This window comes from Balaenoptera acutorostrata, chromosome 16 (assembly GCF_949987535.1).
Source record: "Balaenoptera acutorostrata chromosome 16, mBalAcu1.1, whole genome shotgun sequence".
In the NCBI taxonomy this organism is placed as follows: domain Eukaryota; kingdom Metazoa; phylum Chordata; class Mammalia; order Artiodactyla; family Balaenopteridae; genus Balaenoptera; species Balaenoptera acutorostrata.
Window position 1 is genome coordinate 13,197,694 of NC_080079.1, and position 21,629 is coordinate 13,219,322.

The 21,629-nt window shown below is 38.6% G+C and overlaps 1 protein-coding gene across 2 annotated transcripts in view; it reads left to right on the forward strand.

Annotated features, from left to right (window-relative positions):
- The first annotated feature begins 2,829 nt into the window (after positions 1-2,829).
- Positions 2,830-21,629, forward strand: part of RAB11FIP2 (RAB11 family interacting protein 2) — a 41,157-nt gene continuing 22,357 nt past the window's right edge. Inside the window, exons 1-4 of one of the 2 annotated variants that reach the window (XR_009005681.1) lie at positions 2,830-3,743; positions 9,160-9,602; positions 10,313-10,781; positions 14,139-14,209. Coding sequence is in view for 1 of the 2 variants with exons in the window: in XM_007173168.2 (XP_007173230.1) it covers positions 3,391-3,743; positions 9,160-9,602; positions 10,313-10,781 (1,265 nt within the window). In the remaining variant the exon portion in view is untranslated. The remainder of the gene's footprint in view (positions 3,744-9,159; positions 9,603-10,312; positions 10,782-14,138; positions 14,210-21,629) is intronic. The other variant, XM_007173168.2, reaches the window with a different exon arrangement.

Consider the following 21,629-nt stretch of genomic DNA (forward strand, 5'->3'; position numbering starts at 1 on the left):
ATTCCCTGAATTTTGTTGGAGTCTGTTACTGCATTGCTGTGAACCATTGCTGCCAACTTCTACCCTAGAGATGGCTATATTTCAGATGGGTGAAATGATACTTGTAAACAAGTTTATAATCATTAATAAAGCTTACCAAACAATTTAAAACTCTTTAGAAACACACATTCACTATTATAGTTGCCTATTTCTTATTTAATTACAACTTTTAATAGAGACATGAGGACTTTTAAAATGCAATTTATAACAATTCTACACTTAAGTTTTTTTCATGATGTTTATCTTGTTTTTGTAAGTTTCAGGTGTCAATTTATTTCTCCCTGGACATCCTGGTTGAAATTTCACTGTTGACTATTCCAATGCACCCTTTAAAAATCCCTGAGAATATTTTTCTTTCAGGTTGACAGCTGCCCACTCTGGGATCCAGGTGCAATATTAACAGTATGATGATTTTGTTCTGTTTTCTACACATGGCTTTTTCATATACTGTCTCTCAGAGATGGAAAATTCTGCCTCTTTTTTACATTTTATAGTAAACTTTCATCAGAATGACCTAAAACCAGGTCTTTTCATTCCAGATGGCTCAAGATTATTCAAGACTCATCTGTAGTTTGGTTCCCTGAATGTCTTGGTGGTAAATTAATCTAATGTCTCTTTTTAGAGTGCCTACTTCATGCAGAGCATACACCAGCCACTGTGTGTAAGCAGCACTAAAAAACTGTGGTTTCCAATAAATGAAATCTATAGATGCGAGCAAGTGTCAGTGGGTCCTTGAAAGAATGTGCTGGAATCTGAGTAGTTTTGAGGTTTGTGGTGTTGTCCTTTAGAGTCAGGAGAGTATCTTCTTTCCACAAGATTAAAATAAAATATAACGTTATCCCCTCTCCCCCTAAGGTTTTCCAACTGTATGGTTGCTCTTCTGACACAAATGCATTGGTCCCTCCCATACCTCCATTCAAAAAATAATGAAAAGACCCTTGTTTCTTAAGAGTTTTAAGTGCTGCAGCTTGTATCCACGAGGATAGCGAGAAAACATGGAGAACACAATGTTCTCCCCAAATTGAAAAGTTTTAAACATTGCCTGAAAATAATAAACACAATACACTTTTATAGTCATTTTAAGTTGGAAAAGTGTATGCACATCTATATTGTTTTACTCTCAAAATTAGTCTTGTAAAGGGAGAAGGGCATTCAATAATTGAGCGTCTACTGCCTGCTAAACACTGTGAAGGGATGATCCATGATACACAAGGCAATCTAAAGAGGTTAGACTTTCCTTGGGAAGATAAGACATGAACAGAAATAAATACAATAATGATAGAATGTCTCTTGTAATAAATAGAGGGAGGAAGGGAGACTTAGAATTATGTTCCATACTATGCCAGGAAATGAATATGTATAATCTCTTAATACCCCTCCGAACTCTATAGTAGCAATTTTATCAACAATTTATGGACTAGGAAATCCAGGCTCCCAGAATCTAAGTTCCTTGTCTCAGGAAGCTAAGTGCCCATCACAAGTTTTGTACTGAATTTCTGGCAGTCGGGACGTCAAGCAAGCCTCCTGACTCATCAGCCATTACCCAAACTTTTCCCATTAGATCAGGCTGGTTTCAGAAAAAATGCAGTATTAACACATCCACATTTTCTTAACACCGTCCCTTGCATTCCAACAGCGCTGGTGTCCCTCAGGACTTGACCTCAGGGCAGGTAAGGAACTTGTCGGTTGCCCTTGGTGAGGGAGGCTGTTTGCTTTTCTTAGTTGACTTAGCTGAATACGACCAGAATCACCTCTGCGTTTGGCTTCTGATGTTAGATAGACTAACAGACTATGAGTGTCCAAGGGGGTCCTTTGGACGCGTAAGCCCACAGAGTGGCGATGGCGTCTCAGACTTTACGGAGACCTGTTTTACCTGTGAAGAAAACGAGGCTCAGGGAGGGGAAATGACTTGACCAAGGTCATACATTCGATGGTGGCAGATGTGGGATCAGAACCAGGTCTTCTGACTCCAGCCCAGTGCCTCCCGGGATCTAATTTATTAAGCCCTGTGTTAGCTTTGGAATCTTTTATCCGCTTCCCTTTCTCCTGTCGTCTGAGTGGGGGATGTCATTCCAGGCAATTAGCAGCCTTCTCTCGTTTCAAAAAGAGAAGAGTGGATAAGGGGTTGGGAAAAAGTATGTTTTCGGCCAGTTAAAGGGACTGATTTATTTCACCACCATTCATCCAACACCCGCTCGGTGCCAGGCACTGGGCATCCACGGTACAGCAAAGACAGCTTCCAAAGATTGAAACTGGGTCTCTCCCAAGACCGGGCGTGCCCCGGGCCTTGACTGCCTCCTCTCGGAGCAGTCTCCTCTCTCTGTCCCCAGAGCCCCCCTGCCGGCCCGTGCAGATCCCCACGTTCCCAGCGCCCAGCACGGTGCCAGGCCCAAAGCGGGTACGAAACTGCTCGAGGAACATCCAGCACTGGACGCCCAGCTCAGGGCCTCAGCGCCCGCGCGACACGCCCCCGGTCACCACGGCAACCGGGGAGGTGCTGACCCTTGACCCCGGGGCCCCGCCCGGCCCTGCCCCGCCCCGTCGCATTCCCGAGATCAAGATGGAGAAGGACAACCCGGAAGTGCCGCCGCCCGCCCGGTGCTAGGAGCCGCCGGCGCGGCGAGGCCGAACCCCGCGCCCGCCGTCCTTCCGCCAGCGGCCCACCCCGCGGTCCTCCCGCGCCGGAGCGGCAGCGTCCCCCGCCCCCAGTCCCACTCCACCCCACAGCGACCCGCCCCCGCCCGCAGGCCCCCCCGAGAGGAGGAGCCGAGGCGAGGGGGAGGAGGAGGGAGAGGTTTGCGAGAGGGAGCGAGGCCGCACGAGCCGCCGGCGGTTCGTATTACCGGGGTCGGGAGGAGGAGCCCAGCCGGGCCCGCGGACCAGCGCCGGCCGGGCGGGAGGCGCGGAGGAGGCGGGCGGGAAGCCCGGGGCTGCGAATTGGGGCGGGGGCGCCCTCCCACCTCCGCCGCCCTCCGTTCGGGCCTTGGCGGCCTGGCCTCACCTGCCCGGAGGCCTGGGAGCCACCAGTCGCCGCCGAGGGCCAGTCCCGGGGGCCGGCGGAGCGTGGAGGTGCGGACGCGAGGCGCGGGCCTCCGCGCGGAGGCCTGGACTGCGCGGCCAGGTGATGGTGGGCCCCTGTGCTTCTCCAGAGGAAAGGGGACCCCCAGAGCAGCTGTGCCCCCAGGCTGCCCCAGCAAGGCGTTTGGACATCAGCCCTAGGGAAGTCGGGCAGCTGTGAGTTTGCCTGTCTCCGTTAAGTGTCCTTAGGATGCAGTGATTAAGGAGTCAGGCTCTCCCTGCGGGAGGGGCCCTGCCTGCGCTGGTGAACTCGGTGCAGAGAAAAAGGACAGAATGATGCTTTCCGAGCAAGCCCAAAAGTGGTTTCCGACCCACGTGCAGGTCACAGTGCTCCAAGCCAAAGCTCTTAAGCCAAAAGGCAAAAGTGGCACCAATGACACGTACACTATAATTCAGCTGGGCAAGGAGAAGTACTCCACCTCGGTAGCTGAGAAAACCCTCGAGCCAGTCTGGAAGGAAGAGGCCTCTTTTGAGCTGCCTGGTTTGCTAATGCAGGGGAATCCAGAGAAATACATCCTTTTCCTCGTAGTTATGCACAGGTCCCTGGTGGGTCTGGATAAGTTTTTAGGGCAGGTGGCCATCAATCTCAATGACATCTTTGAGGACAAACAAAGAAGGAAAACAGAGTAAGTTATGTAATTTATTTTGAATTGGGGGGAGTTTAAGTATTATCTCATTTATGGATTTCCTGTTCTTGGAAATTATTTGTCTATCTGGGGCATTGGTTTTTGGACTGAAATATGACCCAGTTTTAAACACTATATTTGCATGAGTCTGAAGTAAAAATAGCCCTTGTGAAGAAACATTTTTTAAGTGGAGTCTTTAATGATCCATTACTCTCTCATTTGTTTGAGGTAAACATCTTCAATAATTGAATATTTTGCGCAGGATTTTAAGTAAACATTGTTTCACTACTTAATAAGAGGACTGGACCATAGTGTTGACCAGTTAAAACAACATGTATGTAAATTATTACAATCTTTAAACATTAACAGTTTTTCAGAAAATGGAACATCAGAAAATTAAGTCTGCCAATATGACGTCTTTTATATATATATATATATATATATATATATATTTTTAATTGAATTCTGAAGCTGTCAAGTGGTAAATTACCAAATTTAGAACTCAGTATTTTATTTCATCATTATAAACACAGTTGGCTTTTATTTTAGCTCAAATTTAAGGGTCAGTACATCTTGATGGAGTCTAAAGCTATTAAAAGAAAAAAGCTTCAAAAGTATGTACAGATATCCTCAACCTTGAATGCAATTACTTCAAAGTTAGTTCTGTAAAGCCAGTGTGTTTAGACCATATTAAATGCTGGTCAGATGGGAGACAGTGATTAAATTCTTGTGATGAAATGATTTAATGACATCTTCAATAAAAACATGGGCTTTTTAATATGACTTCCAAACTTAGGTTAGATATATTCTAATTTAAAAAACCATAATATAAGTTAAAAGTAGGATATATGTCTTAAATTGAAAATAGTATGTTTTCTGAGATAGAGATACTCACCCCTTGCTTAAACTTATAATTTCTCTAGTCTGAGAGAACATTAAAGTTGATGGAATTAGTGAGAAAAATATAGGTTGAATTTATAAGAGGACTTCAGATTTCAAAATAGCTTTGCTGTTTTAGTTGTAACTGAAATTTATTTATGCTTTTAAGAAGAACTTCTATAATAACTTTCTAGAAGTTCATGTTCTTATATTTTAAAACAGCCATCTCATGTTCTTTCTGTACATATCTTCCTGCAAGCTTCTGTTGATTGGAGTTTTTATTGAAAAAAATTTTTTTTAATCAGGTCTTTACCTAAGGTTTAAAATATGTAGGGTAAAAGGGTAGAGAGATAAGTAATACTAGGAATGCTGGAGGAAAATGGTAAATATTTAACTGAAGAGATGAAAATATTTTAAAAGGAGAGAAAAAAGTTTAAAGAAAGTGTAAAGTTGAATATATATCAATGATTTTAATAACACTGTTTGATACCTACAAAGTAGCATTCAGTTACTTCTGAGGAGTTCTTCATCAAATTTAAACTGAAAAATGGATAATCACCAAATAATTTATTTCAAATTGCCAATTTTAGATGACCTTACTAAATAATATTTAGAAGTGTTTTGAATGTAAACTTTTAAGTATATTGCATCTTCAAATTTCATACTGCATTTACAGTACTTTTAGTGTGAATGGATGATATACTACAGGCCTTCTCTGAAATATAAGTTTTCCAAGTGAAAGTAGGCCCAACTGTGTGAACCCAGAGATTCTGAGTATGAAATAAGCTTTTAAAGTTTCTTCTTGTTTTACTCCTTATCTTTGGCAGGATCACAATTACAATAAAGTTGGCTGTAAGCGATACTCCAATATCGTAGTCTCCCTACAGAAATTCTCTATTGGCTACTATATGGAATGGATTAGAACTTTCGGGGAGGAAAATGCTTCTAAATGTTATCAAGAGCGCTTGTGATGTTATTGCCTTCAAAGTGATTTTCATATGTTATTAAATCCCTAACATTCTCTTTCTTTGTGGATAAATGGGGACCACATATTTGATGAGATCTCTTTATTGGTAATATTTCTAGTTTTTTAATATAGTTAATAGCTTCCTTTTCCAGCACAGCTGTACATATGGCCCAGTAAGAGACAGACTTAAGTCACCGGTGTATTGCAGGAAAGATATTTAATATTCTGCACATTGCTGAGCCTTGTCAGCATATTCCCAAGTGCTTTTTAGAAAACCGGTATGAGTGATGAAGGCTACCAGCTGATTTAGAAGTCCCATGGAACTGCTGGGTGTGACACTTTCTACTCTTGACACTGAAGACAAGTATTTACAGCTTGTCTTCCAGTTGTGTTATGATAGGCCAAGAAGTGTGGTGGCTAAAACTATCATTTTACTTATTTTTATACCTTGAAATTAAAAGCCTTTTTTTTTCTTTCAAGGAGAGGGGAAGAGGGGCCTGAGCCAGAACACTTTGAGTGGGGCATGGAAAGAGAACTTCTGTATCTCCCACTTTAATGGGTGTCTGGGTCGGTTCTGGCACGAGATTTAAGGAAACAATACAGTATTTAATAATAGAATGGTAAAATAGTTCATGCTGTTATGTAATACTGATTGATTTTTTTTTTTAACAGCAGAAGTGGGTGATGTTGATTTTTTTTTTTAACAGCAGAAGTGGGTGATGTTGATTTTTTAAAAAAATGCTCATGAAAAGTAGTAACCATCAGAGTCCCTAGAGTTAGGTATGACTCAAACACATGCAGATTTTAGGACTTTTGTGTGCAGCTCTGCAGTGCACCTGCGTCCTGGCCTCTGGCACCCTTACTGCCAATCTTGTCCCATTTCTGACCACACAGTACCAATTGCTTGGGAATAGTTCCCACATGTGTGGTGGTTTTTGAACATGGACCTGTGCCCACTAAAAATTGAACAGAGGCCATATACAGTTTAAATCCAGCACTCCAGAGGTGAAAAAAAAATCAGCATTAATCCACTAAGCCTCAAATGCTATGTCTTCATTTTATCTTTTTGAAGCCTGGGAAAACAAGTGCTATCTCTGGAATGATTCTTGAAGGTCTCATTAAGACTTCCCTATTATATCACTTTCAAAACAAAGCAGCTAGAGTTATTTGTCATGCCTATATTTTCAGTTGGTATATTTGTTAAAGTTCTTCGCAGTTGGGTTTTTGGAGGGTTTTTTTTTTTTGACTAGGAGGAAGGAAAATACTGTTTTTACAGTTTATATTCAAACACTGACTTGCTTTATCCATTAAAGCTTACCTGAGTCTTTATCTTTCCTTACCAAAGAACAAAACAGTGCAACACATATACACACACACACACACGCACACAGAGTTGTAGCATGGCTGTTTTAAGAATATAGTTCTAGAAATGAAAATTCAGTAAACATTTATTTAGTGCAAGGCAAACTGCCTTCAAGGAGCTTACACTCTAGCAGGACAAAACCTACATTGCCTTCTTTGTTGGCTCTCCTGTCTCCTGATTAAATACAGTGTCCTGTAAGGTACAACCTGGTATGTGTTTAACCTTATTAACATATGTGATTCATTAGATACAAAAGAACTACTATTTTCATGCAGCCGTTATTCATCAATTTTGGCTATTTTCCTTGTTGACTCCAATCTGACATTGAGAAGTTACTTCTTCTCTGTGCCTCAGTTTCCTTATCTGTGAAATAAGGATGTTAGACTGGATGATTTGTTTGGTCTCATTTCTAAAATTCTATGAATTTCGATTACCCTTACTCCCTTACATTTATTGGGTTATTGCTTCATTTTTTCCTCAGATTTGCTTTGACTTGTTATACACATGCAAACCCTATATGCTTGGAGTTTTTGTTTGGTTCGTTTTGTTTGGGGATTCGTGGGGTTGGGGGGGTGCATTTCTTGCAAAGTGGATTCACCTATTTTCTATATAACCTGAGTTGTTAATAGAGCATTTCTCATGGGCCATCCATCGGAAGGATTTCTCCCCCATGGAAAATGCTCTGTTTCCCCAAACTGTGAGTTAATAATTGGGTATATAACCTTACTTCATTTCCAGGCTTTTCGAGTGCTCAGCTTTGTTCTGTTGAAGGTTCTCTATTCCACAGAATTTATTGCTGTAATTTTTTATTTCTAGTCTCTGAGTTTTCAGATTTCACCATTTGCCTCAGATAAGGGATTTTCTCTAGGGTCTCAGGTTAATGCTTTCTATTATAAGATATTCTCTTTTAAAAAAGTTGCTTGTTTTGATGCAACTAGATCTTAATTGATTGAATTGCTTCAAATTAAATAGAAAGTATTTCTCTTGCATGTTACTTGCTAAGATGTAGCTGGTATATATATTATGTGCCAGTTTTCTTTTGCCTGGAAAGGCCTTTGAACCAGTCTTCCAATTGATAGTAAATGTAGCTTCTTCTGGTATATCCTGTAAAATTGGATCAGAGTTCCTTTTGTAGCTAAGAAAATTTAACACTTGCAGAGCTGTATTTAAATGATGACCTGTCTCAGGGATGGATAATATACTTCATTGTTAAGTAATGTGAAAACATTGTGGAAACTCTCTTCTAGGCTGGAGTTTGTAATTTTTTTGGCTGTTTGCCCTGTAGACTGACCAGTTGTGACACCAACAGCTGGAGAAGTTCTCATGGATAAAAATACTGTAAACAAAACCAAAATAAACTTTGCTTCTTACACATCATTTAAAAATGGGCAGTATAATTCACTGAAGTGACTAAAAGCATAAGATATGGCTCCAGTTAAAATAAGTTTTATTTGGTATTGTCACAGTAGCAATAGTTAATGAAACAAACAAATAGATTCTAAGAGGAAGCATGTAAGCTTTCTGTTTTCATCAAAAATGCTTTACGAGATTTACTACTATTTGTCACTTCTTGCATTTTATTTAATTTGCATATTTTATTCAGGAAGAGGCTTTGACCCATTTTATATGAATGTAAATTATATCATATGCGATTTTCATGATTAGCAAACTATATGGAGTAGTCTCCCATATTAACAAAATTCTTTTAATAGCTTTTGCAGAGGAACTATTTTGAGATAGAGGCTAAATATTTATTATTTTATTAAAAAATTAGTCATTATCATTTTATGGTGCTCAAGAATAGTTTGTATTGATGAATTATTTCAGGGTCTCTATCTTAGTGTCTTTTAATGCTAAAAAATGTTCTTCAGCCATAAGCAACACTTACCCCAGATGGAAACATAATAGGCTATGGTTGGTAAGAATTTTCGATGATGAGTGATTTTCAAATCATGAAAGAAAAAGTTGTCTAAGTAGCTTTTCAAAAAAGACTGATTCCTTCTGTATATGCCACATGACAGAGACTTACCTGTTTTTTAAATGAAGCATTGAATAAAACCAGAAGCACTCTGGCTGACAATTTCTCCTTTAGTGCTTAGATTGCCTTGATGTAGAGTAACTTTACCTAAAAAGCTATATGTATACAACAGAGCTGAATAATCCTCTCTTCATTACATGTTACAACCCAGTTTTTCCTTCTCTTTAAGGTGGTTTAGTTTAGAATCCAAACAAGGAAAAAGAGCCAAAAACAGGGGTGAGATAAAGGTCAATATTCAATTTATGAGGAACAATATGACAGCAAGTATGTTTGACTTATCAATGAAGGACAAAACAAGATCTCCTTTTGCAAAATTAAAAGATAAGATGAAAGGTAGAAAAAATGATGGGACATTTTCTGATACATCTTCTGCAATCATTCCAAGTTCTCACATGCCTGATGCCAATACTGAATTTTCAAGTAGTGAAATACAGATGAAATCTAAACCAAAAAAGCCTTTCCTTTTGGGTCCTCAGCGACTCTCTTCAGCGCATTCAATGTCTGATTTAACTGGGGCCCATGTATCCTCGGAGAAGCTGAAGTCTGGCACCATTGCTCAAACGCATCTTCTCGGACACCAGATAGATTCCTTTGGAGCAGTTCCGGAAAGTGGTAAGTGACTCATGCATTCTTTCTTGTTGATTCTCCGTGGTTTGAACTACCCTCTTAATTTTTAAAGTTTGACTTCAAAGTTAGAGAATAAAAATTGGAGTTTCTTGCTAGTATTTTCTAAATTTAGTCATCAAATATTTATTGAGTACCTACTGTACTCAAAATTGGTAAGTTTATTAAAGGCAGAGCTTGTCTGCATTCAGTACTGTATTTATATTATTAGAGAATAAAAATGGGTCTTGGTTTCTTTTCATGGCCAGGCTTCTTTTTCTTAACTGCCGTTTCTCCTGTCTCAAAAGCCTGAAGCATAAATGAATATTCCGTTTCATCAGAAAGTTCCTAGAAAAGAAACCTTTAATGTTCAGAAGTAAGAAAGTAAATTTAATGCTAATGATGAAAAAAGTCTGAGAATTTATAGCACTATGATGCCAAGCAGAACCTTTAGTTTTGACATTATAATTTGTTTATGTGATTGTTTCTTTCTGAGCTGAGTAAATTACTAATTGTCTAGCAAGATACTAATTGTTATTAGCCTACATACCGCTGTACCTTAGCATTTTAAGGTTGTTTTCCTTGATTACTTTAAAAGGTTAATATCTTTAAATAGCTAATTGCTCTCATTCTAAAAACAGCAGTATGCACACAGAACGTGTCAAATAGTGTGATGTAATGTGTCACTGATTATGTACTAACTACAAAATTGTTTGCAGGAAGTCTCAGATCTCCACACAGAAGAACATTAAGCTTTGATACTTCTAAAATGAACCAACCTGACAGCACTGCGGGTGAAGGTGAATCGTCTTTCGGAAGACAAAATGACCCATTTACAAATGTGACTGCTTCATTACCCCAAAAATTTGCAACACTGCCAAGGAAGAAAAATCCATTTGAAGAAAGCAGTGAATCATGGGACAGCAGCATGAATTTATTTTCAAAATCAACTGAAATAAGAAAAGAAAATAAAAGAGAAAAAAGGGAGAAAGTTAGCCTGTTTGAAAGAGTGACTGGAAAAAAAGACAGCAGAAGATCTGATAGACTTAACAATGGGGGATCTGATAGCCCTTGTGACTTGAAATCACCTAATGCATTTAGTGAAAATCGTCAGGACTATTTTGATTATGAGTCAACTAATCCGTTTACAACAAAATTCAGGGCTTCAAATATAATGCCATCTTCAAGGTAAGCTTAACGGGGGGAAATTGTGCTATTTTGGAAAATATTGTACTTGAAAGTATCAAATATCCTTTTTAAATTCCTTTTATTTTACTTGAAAAAAAAATTCTTATCTTATTTTTATAATTAATTTTGTAGCCGGGCAGTGTTGCATACATCTTTGGAATTGAACTTTTTATCTTAGAAGGATAAAAGATTCTTAATCCCCACTGTAGTTTATTTCTACTTATGTTAGCCAGAAGCTCACCGAAACTTACAGAGAAAACAGCATAGCTTTTGATGAGACATAGTGGGAGTGAATCACCAGTAGGTGTTAATTCAAGCCAGAAATTTAGGTGATAAGTTGTGTTTCTAGATGTTATTTTCCGGAGATTAGTTATGGACCAGTAGCAGCCTATGGACTATTCTTTAAGAGATGCTGGCTTAAGTATTAATGGGTTTCATAATAGGTGTTAACTATCCTTATTAAATGGCTACTTAGAGTAGTTTTTATTTGTGAATGTTTATTGGAATTCAGTGAACCTTGTGGGTACTATGAATACATCAAAGAGTATCTGTAATGATGACTTATAGAAATAATCTATCATGATAAGGTTTAGATTTTCAAAATCTGTTCTCAGTTATGTAATAGTACTTTTCTAATTTCTTAGTACAGGTTGGAACTGTATGGTTTAAATAAAATGATAGATTTTGCAGAAGTTAATGGTGGAATAGCTGGTTAAGGAAACCTCAAGCAAAGAGTAAGATGAATTTATTGGAATCTTAAGCAGTCATCATGGAAGAGCATGGTAGACTGTTTGCCATGTAACATAGACGTTCTTTCCCAAGGCAAGGACGTATGGTGTTCGGACCCCAGTGGGATACCTGGCTTAGTAGCTCTGCGACCTCTCTCAACCTCAGCATCTCCATCTTTGAAATAAGAAAATGATACCTACTTGATAGGATTGGGAGACGATAAATGATAAAGTACATGGTACAAAGCCAGGCCCCAAATAGGGAACCCATAAATGGTGGTTGCTGTTTACATTGCCATGTCATACTTTGTTCAAGAACAGTGCTTTGTTTTGTCCCACTATAAACAGAAAATAGTACTAACAATTGCCCTTTTAGGCTTGTGATCTCCTGCCTGTCTTCTGATCTTCTAAAACATGCATTTAGAGTTTTCCAGGGAAAGTTTGTGTTTCTTTTATCAATAAATGGGTATTTGCTGTGGCTTTAGAAAGTATTGTTCAGTTTTCTTTATAGACCGTCCTCCAAAGAAATATGTTTTTATCATATGGTATTAATATTTTATTGAAGAGTCCATGGTTTTGTTATGCTATTCTCAGACATTTCATTTTGGTATTTTACATAGTGTACTTCACATATTGCGTTAAGTCTTAAACTACAGAGGTAAATAGAAATGTATTTGCTTTTTTCCCCTCTTTAACTGAACTTTTTTTGAAGAGGATTACTGTAAAGAACTGAGATAACTTAGAGATTGGATAATTTACATAATGTTAGAGTCAAAGAAAAGCAAGAAAAATGGGAAATGATAGGAAAATAATTTTTAAATTATGGCAGCATATGGAAAAATAGGTATCCTCAAATTTTTAATTGTCTTATACTTGGGCTTATTTACGTGGACTTAAAAATTAATGTTTTAAAAGCGAGTGTGGCATTTTGTGAAATTCAGGCTTTGTTTTGGGTTACTTCAATATTAATACTGTATCAAAATTAGAGCTGTTTCATGGTGTTTGTATAAAATGATTGCAAATATGTGAAAAACAATAGGTTTTTTTAACTTTAAGAATTTCTCTTCTTCATATTCATGAGATGCCAGCTATGAGGACAAAAACATTTGTAGATTCCTGTGAAGTTACTCTTCCTTTTTGTGTCACAAACCATCTTTGTGATAAATGTAAAACATTTGCAATAAAGGGGTAGGTCTAATTAATAGCATAAAAAAAGAAGGATTGAATATAAATAGATCTAGGAAGAAAGTGCAGTTCAAATTTTTGGAAAGCAACTTTGTCTCGAGTGGAATTAGGAAGGATATAGTCTGAGGTAGTTTGGTCTATTCATATTTATCCTCCCAGTATCATTCCTCAGTTATATGGGACATTTTATATTTCTCACCTTAACATCTAAACCAAATGCACTTTTGAAGCTATAGACTCACATCACTAGGACACCTGCTGTGAATTATTTTTTTCTGTAGTGCTAAATAGATCCATTTACAGAGTCTCCTGGACTCTTTTTTTTTTTAAATTTATTTTCATTAATTTATTTTTTTGGCTGTGTTGGGTCTTCATTGCTGCACGTGGGCTTTCTCTAGTTGTGGCGAGCGGGGGCTATTCTTTGTTGCGGTGCATGGGCTTCTCATTGCAGTGGCTTCTCTTGTTGTGGAGCACGGGCTCTAGGCGCACGGGCTTCAGTAGTTGTGGCACGTGGGCTCAGTAGTTGTGGCTCGCGGGCTCTAGAGTGCAGGCTCAGTAGTTGTGGCGCACGGGCTTAGTTGCTCCACGGAATGTAGGAATCTTCCCGGACGAGGGCTTGAACTCGTGTCCCCTGCATTGGCAGGCGGATTCTTAACCACTTGGCGCCACCAGGGAAGTCCTCTTCTGAACACTTGTGACTGATGTTTTTGAGAATGCTGAACAAAGTGAAGGGTAAAATATGTAGCTGTGGAACTGGATTTTTTTCTTTAGTGAACTGTCTCCGCTCTGATTGCAGGTACACAGGAACCATATTTATTACCCTCTGGGTGAATAATGTGTATGATTACAACCAGAGAATTTTCCTTATGCCAAAAAAACTTTAAATACTAAGGAACGCTTTCTTGAAAGTTAGAGTTTTTATTTCTTTGTAAGTAAAGTCCACCTGAAGAAATCACGTAGTAATCACAAAAATTACTGCATTTTGGTTCTGTTCTTGGAATAGATCCCATAGTCTTACATAAAACTGAGAGAGGAAATGAGTTAGGCTTTTTGTTGGGTTACTTCAACAAAGAGCAGGGCTCTTTGAAACACTTTTCCCTGCAGTTACTAATTCTCAGTCTCTTTCCTCTTACCTACCCCCACTTCTTTGAAGCCTCTCTTACTCTTGTAGGAAGAGGTAGCTGTTCCTTGTGCTGCAGCATGTTCCTACCTAGATCTTCCTTTCTGTGGGCATCTCATTGTTCACTAATGTGACCAGCCACTTTTTTTCCCTCTCACCTCCATGAACAATATGAGGGCAGGGCCTGCATTTCATTCATCTTTCAACCCTTCATCTCCAGCATGATGGGAGGTAGCTGGTATTGGAAAGCATTTTTTGAATAAATGAACACGGTATAGCAGATGGATTTCCTAAAATGCTACTTTCATTGTCTCATTCCCTTAGTCTCCTGCTTCCAGCTCAGTGTGGGCTATGAAGGTCTTTCTGATAGACCAACAACAGATCCATAAAGACAGGTGTGTGCATTTTTTATATACAACTAAACATGATTAGAAATCTAAGTGAGTTTTAAGGGACTACCAAAATTTAATATTCATATCCTAATTAACATATTTCTGGAGTTTGTTAAGAACGCTGTATTAATTAGGACAGGTTATCAGCTGCAATAAACAACCTCAGATCTTACTGGTTTGTTCCAGTAAAAGCTTATTTTTCCTTGTTGTCACAATCGAGTTCTCTGAGACGGGGCTGGAAGAAGTGGCTGCTTTGTTCTGTGCTATTGCTCAGCTCCACGCAGTTGCTCAGGAACCAGGCGCCTTCCTTCTTGTGATGCCACCCTTCAACACCCATCCTCCAAGGCCGTGCAGCAGGGAGAGAGGGTGGAGGGTCCCATGTGGGACGTCTTTATGTGCCAGGCCTGGCAGTGGTACCCGTTACTTCCACGTGTGTCCCATTGGGCAGCGCTCAGTCATGTCCCAACCTGAGTGCAGCCAGTTAAGAAACATGGTTTAGCTGTGGACCCAGAGAACACTGAATTGGGTGTGGTGAGTGTACTGTATTGTGTGTGTCTTGGAGGCCAGTCCTAAGAAGTCTGGACACTGTCTAACACTTGGCATGCTGTAAAAGTCCTACTACACATGTATGTGAAAGGGTAGCTGGGATTCTTATAATTTTCAGGAAAATGTTTTCTTAATTTACTATTGGTATTGAGTTGTTTGTATTTTAAAATTGCTGTTCCTCTTGCTTTTTAATTACAAATCACAGGTAGTTTAGCAGAATCAGTATCAACTAATTTGTTTTGTGGTTAACCCTACAATTTGTAAAATAATGATTTTTTGCATCAGCAGTAATTAACTTTCCAAAAACAAATATTCCTGAATGTTTGTTATACCATTTTCAGTAATTTGTTCACAACCAGTTCTTCTTTAATACTGGGTTATTTTCCCTCTGGAAAGTGGAAATAGGTGGGTATGTTCACCAAACCAGATTTCCCTTTTTTTACAGAGACGCAGCTAGACCGTTCACTTAGGTGGGGACATGTGACCAAGTTCTGGCTTATTGAAGACTTAGTGGAAGAGATGTATGGTGGGCCCTCCATATCCCCAGGTTCCGCATTCATGGAATCAATCTCGGGTCGAAAATACTTGGGGGAAAAAATTCTAGAACGTTCCAAAAAGTAAAACTTGAATTTGCTGCATGCTGGCAGCTACTTACATAGCCTTTACATTGTATTTACAGTATTCACATAGCGCTTACATTGTATTGGGTGTCGTTAGTAATCTAGAGGTGACTAACAAAGTATATGGGAAGGATGTGTGTAGGTTACCTGCAAATACTACGCCATTTTATAAAAGGGACTTGAGCATCCAGAGAGTTGAGTAATTTCCTGGGGTCCTAGAACCAGTATCCCACAGATACTGAGGGATGACTGTATACCAGTTTCAGGTCTAGTCCCATGAAAACCTCCTATACAGTCCTCCATATTGCCTGTCTTCCTCCATACCCTAGGCTGAAGGTTGCCAAATCTGGCTTGCTGCCTGTTTTCCCAAATAAGGTTTTCTTGTAGTGCAGTTCGCCCATTTGTTTATGGCTGCTTTTGTGCTATAATGGTAGAGTTGACTAGTTATGACAGAGACTGTATGACCTACAAAGCCAAAAATATTTATTATTTGACCTTTTACAGAGATAGTTTGCTGAACCCTGTACTAGCTGGATGGAGGTCTTTAAGAAGGGCAGAGCCATAAGATAGGGACAACCTGGGTCCCCGAATGCATGTGGAAGGCCACCTGATAAACAAGAATAACTGTTGAATCTTGTCTTGAATGATTAATTTTCAGAATATTAAGTTACTGTGATTTTTGCATTTATTTATTATAGCACTTAGCATCATTATTATTTATCATTTACGGCACAGAGGCCATAGTGCCTCTTGTTCTTTTTAAGAAAGCCTAATTCAAAAACCTTTCAGAACCACTGGTGTGCAACACCAAATCCAAACTCCTGTTCCTAATTTTCAAGGATTATTGTATTTTAGGCTTTTCTTAACTACCCAACTTTTCTTTTACAATTCCTCACCTTTCTGTGCCAGGTGAGTTCATTTCCTTACTGCACCTCTCTACCCTGAGGTCCCTATAAGCCTGGCCAACTCTATTCCTTGGCTCAGCTGTGGAATGCACTCTTCACTCATCTCTGAGTGTCCTAAGCCTAGCTGTCCTTGATGTTGAAAACTCTTTAATCCTGTTTTGATTGATAACATAGTGTTCCCTTCTGTGGAATTCTGCTGATATAGAACATAATTGCTGTACGATGTTCACTGTGTCTCAGTTTTAGTTGTCCCAACTAACCTGTATCAACTGCTGACAGTTGTGCTGAATCTTCTTTTGTGGGTGCCTGCAGCACCTAGATCACTGCATGTCATCAGTGCTGATCATTGAGGGCACCTGGGGATTTTGTTTTTTAAACTACGGTTTGTTGGGTCCTACCTCAGACTGAATTAGAATCTTCAGTGAGTAGGCCCTGAAATAAAAGTCAACATTTAAAGAAAAAAAACTTCCTGCTGATTCTCAGGCTTAAAAATTGTTGATCTAAATTATGTCATCTATTTCATAAAAGTTCAGTAAGTACTTATTTATGAATAGGAATCAGGAGTTGTGCTGGTAAAGTCATAGTTGAATGGACAGTTTAGTCATATTAGCTTTGTCTACAGGGCCCTAACTAAGTAAAGGGATCAGTGAGGAGATCGGCTTGACTAAAACAGGGGTGTGGAGAAGAGTATGGATTTGCTTGAATGGCTAAGAAACATCTAAATTCACTTAGGCGTTGAAGACCAGGCAGAAATGTCTGACTGTTAAATATTTATGGCATCTGTGGATGGATTGTTTTTCAGGATTCAGGTAACACCAAGGCATCAGTAGTGATGAACAACATTTTAAAAATATGCTTGTGTTTGTATGCTACCTATAATAAATTGAAGAGAGACTTCATTTGTGAGGTATATTCTTCTGAGGTTCCAGTTTAGGACGGAAGAATACCTCCTGGTTAATTAAGAGAGTTCATTGGTATGAGGAGCTTTGTGGTGTATGTCTTATTCTGAAATTTAAAAAAACATAGTCAATAATATAAGCATCCTCTGTAGGAGGAGCTAATGTTTGATGGTACAGGTAGCTCATCAGAGAGCAGGACCTTACGGGAGATATTTTTACCAGAGAATTTTGTTTTGGGAACATCCTTCTGTTTATGACCCGCACAAAGAACACACTTTCCCTTCATTATTTTCTGCCTTGTTGTAGTTGTGAATACCATATAGCAAACTCCTAGCTGTGCTACGAGAACTTAATGGTATGTTGTATAATAACATGCCTAGTATCATTGATCTTATTAGAGCATGTATGCATATATTTCCTTTTGCAGTATTTGCTGTGGAAGAACCTGTCTACTTCTTTGCTCTGAACTTAGGCCAAACAGGTATTTTTTAGGGCAGTACATAAATAGTGTCTGAGGGCTTCCGTGGTGGTGCAGTGGTTGAGAATCTGCCTGCCAATGCAGGCGACACTGGTTCGAGCCCTGATCTGGGAAGACCCCACATGCCGCGGAGCGGCTGGGCCCGTGAGCCACAACTACTGAGCCTGCGCGTCTGGAGCTTGTGCTCCGCAACAAGAGAGGCCGCGACAGTGAGAGGCCCGCGCACCGCGATGAAGAGTGGACCCCGCTCGCCGCAACTAGAGAAAGCCCTCGCACAGAAACGAAGACCCAACACAGCCAAAAATAAATAAATAAACAAAGAAGCTTTCATTTAAAAAAAAAAAATAGTGTCTGAGGTGACGCTCTCATATTTATCACTAATATTTTATAGTTTTGCGTGACAGTGTGCCTTTTCCAGATCAGGTTAACCTGCTTCTCTTTTCCCTTCCTCTGTCCCTGCTTTCTTTAATCAATTCCGGTGATGATTGTACCATACCTTTCTTAAAAGCTGCAAAAAAATTAGTTATCTAGAATGTATATTTAAATGTGTCTCTAATTTTCTCAAATCAAAAATCACCATAGGCTTTTAAGCATGTAACCATTATTAATGAAGTTGTATAATATGTCCATAAAAAAGACTTTACTGTAGACTTATATTTTAAAAAGTTATAGTAAACAGATGATCCTAAAGAAAAGACCTATTCATAGTTTTAAAACCTTCATTTTTATAATGCTCCTTACGGACTTTTTTTTTTTTTTTTTTCCTGTATAAGTTTAAAGCTCAGTCTTTGGCTTAATAAACCTTATCCTGCATAAGGTTTACTTTAATAGCAATATTTATTTTTTATCCTTATTTGTCTAATATTAAAGATAATCTCCCTGTTACTCATAGCAGCCTATAACTCTTACACAGCTGAAAATTTGTAGCTTCATTTATGAGACAGAAAACAAAAACTTGACATGATTTTTGGAGCCATTAATCCATTAGTGCCCAGGGATTTCCAGAATGTATCTAATGAAACAATGACTAGGAGCATGAAATATGTGATGTGATTAGTTGCCTTAACACTAACTAGAACTTTTATGCTTAACTCCCCAGACACTACTGGAAACTTTTTTACCCTTTGTCATCCTAATGCTCATTCTAATAGCTCTCCTTAATTGGTGCATATCCCCGTGGGTTAATTTGCAGACACCAGCCATGCCACCCTTTTGCTAACTTACTAATGCAAATTGATATTTATAGACTTCAAAATTGAAAACAATAAAAGCTCTAACAAAAAGACAGACTTTGCTAAGTTATTATCATTATTATTATTTTGAGCTGAGAGATTGAGATACACAGAGAATCTGTGAGAGAAGAAAACAAGCCAAAAAAATCCACAGAAACTACTGTAGGCTAATAAACTGATGTGAAAATTTCTCAATTTACAGCACTTGACAGGTGCTAAAAGAAAAGCATCTTTAATTTTAATGTGTTGTTAGGACCTCTTTAGAGAGACTGTACAAGTTATTAACAAGGTCCTCTGAGACAGGAGACGGGTAATTAACAAGACCTATGGAGATATAGTTTAGGTAATTAACGAGCTCTTAGGCACTGGACACAGGATAACACATAGCGAGTCCAATAGTTAAAGAGAACAGGTTGTTATGATATGATCAAATACAAGATGTAGTATGTAAGTCTTCTTGAAGTTTCTGATAGAGTATTAAGATTATATTCCAGTGACCTTAGTGCACTAATTTTTGTAAATCATACATAATTTTTTAGCTTTAAGATATAATTTGAGAGGATTATGTCTTTGTAAAATCAACAAGCAGAGAAGCTTGTTACATGTAGATTAATAATCTTCGTTAGTTGCCATTAATGAACATGTATATTTTAAGAGCAATACATTGGAGAGACATAAATTACGTGATTCTAAATTTAGACTTTTATTCCGTTTACTTTTCACCTGTGGCCTCTTAGCTAAAATTGTCTATTCCAAATTGGCAGTCTACTTTCCTTGTCCAGTTTAAGACTGTCAGGATCTAGGGCAGAGAGAAGACTGTCCTTCCTCAGTTTGGTTTTTACATAATATGCAAAGGTCCCTCCGGTCATGCTCTTATGGTACCTTTAAGTCTGAGACTCGAGAGTCCCAATTTCAGATACTTGGTCTAATTATTTCCAGTGTAAATTTGAAATTGTTGGGGTATGAATCGAGTTCTGGTTCAGAAAACTCCCAGTCAGCGAACCTTTACTATAAACATGTTATACTCGGAAGATTGAGAATATGAAGAAAGCCCTGCAGGTCTGATTCATTCCATTGCTTCTGGTGTGTGGCTGCTCCGGGCCATCAGTATGACTTTTTCCGAATTTCAGATCTGATAATCAAATGATATTTTCGGATGAACAGCAGTACTTGAATAAGATAGAGCAATACTTGCTATAGACAAGGACAGCAGAGGTTATTAAGATATAAATCCTGCTCTTAGAGCTCATAAAAGCAGGCATGTAAATATTAGGTCTGAATTCCATGCTCAGGACTGGACATTGTATAGGCATTGGGGTACTATGAAAGACTTTTCAGTTGGGTTGTGATATGATCAGAGTAATATCTTAGATAACTCTGTAGCATGGGGGGGGTGCGGCGTCTGCTGGGGCCAGGAGTAGGGACAGGGAGGAGGCTTTGGGGCAAGAGAACAAGTTAGGAAGTTACTATGATTGTTGAGGTGAGAGTTGATGGAGGTCACTTGACAGTGAGGATGGAGAAGAAGGGAACATCTCTGAGATACATCTCTGGGCTAATATAGATGGGATTTAACCATTCTGCTTGTGTGTGTGTGTGTGTGTGTGTGTGTGTGTGTGTGTGTGTGTGTGTGGAGGGGAGGGATGGTGGGGGACTAGTAAAGGAGAAAAAACAAGGGGGATTATTCCAATGATGTGTCTTCAATCGGTGTCTTCCATTTGATGAATCACAGTACTGTAAAAACTGTATTACAGCAATGTCAGATCTACATAGTAGATCAATATGTAGTCTTGAATCAAACTTGGCATTTCAGTCTTGATGGAGATGGTTACTTTTTTTGTGTTTTTAATGAGGTGCTGTCTTGTTTATTTTAGAATTTTGTTTATAGAGAATAGGAATTATGTGTTTTGAGTTATTCGAGACAAGCAAGTTAGTATCAACATAATAAGAGTTCTTGAGAATTTGTTTTTGAAAGCTGGAAAATATTTTGGCTTCTTTGAACCCAAGAATGCAAATTTCTGTAACTGCTTGTGGACTTAATGCATTTAAAATGTGTTCACCTTAACACTGTAATTACTCCATGTATTTCTCTCCAGTGGTTTTTGGCTTTACCAAACCTTGCCCCCTTTTGTTAGCTTCTCACTAAGAGAATAACTTCTTTCTTTTATACTTTTCCCTTACTTCTGTATACCACTTTTCCAGGCCTCCTGCTTCTATGTTTAGAACATTTCCTTTTGGACTCCTGTGACCATATCACCTATGGTTACCTTTTTTCATAGCAATAAAGCTTTAATTTTTAAAATACGGGTGCTGTTTCTATATATTTAATATATGGTGGTAGTGTTACCTGATTATTTGATGCGTTAAATATAATTCAGTATTATTATATGACATAATAATTATAATGTAAATGTGTAAGAATTAATATAAATATTAAACTACAGTATGATGTAACTTTTTGAATATATTATACATCAAGTAAAAATGTTTTATGTATTTTATATATTTATTTTAAGCTTAGATATCTTTCTGACAAAAGTGCTAATACCACTTAAATAGCAATTACATGGATCAACTTGTCCAGGATAAAACTTAATTCAAATTGCCAATTTTTAAAATTATTTTCACAAACATGTTTGTAAAACTCTACTAGGGCTAGGGGTGGATGTGTTGAAGATAAGATTCATAGGTTACTAGTAGCCTCATAAACTAGGGAGAGGGATGTGTAAGCAGTGACCTGTAATCC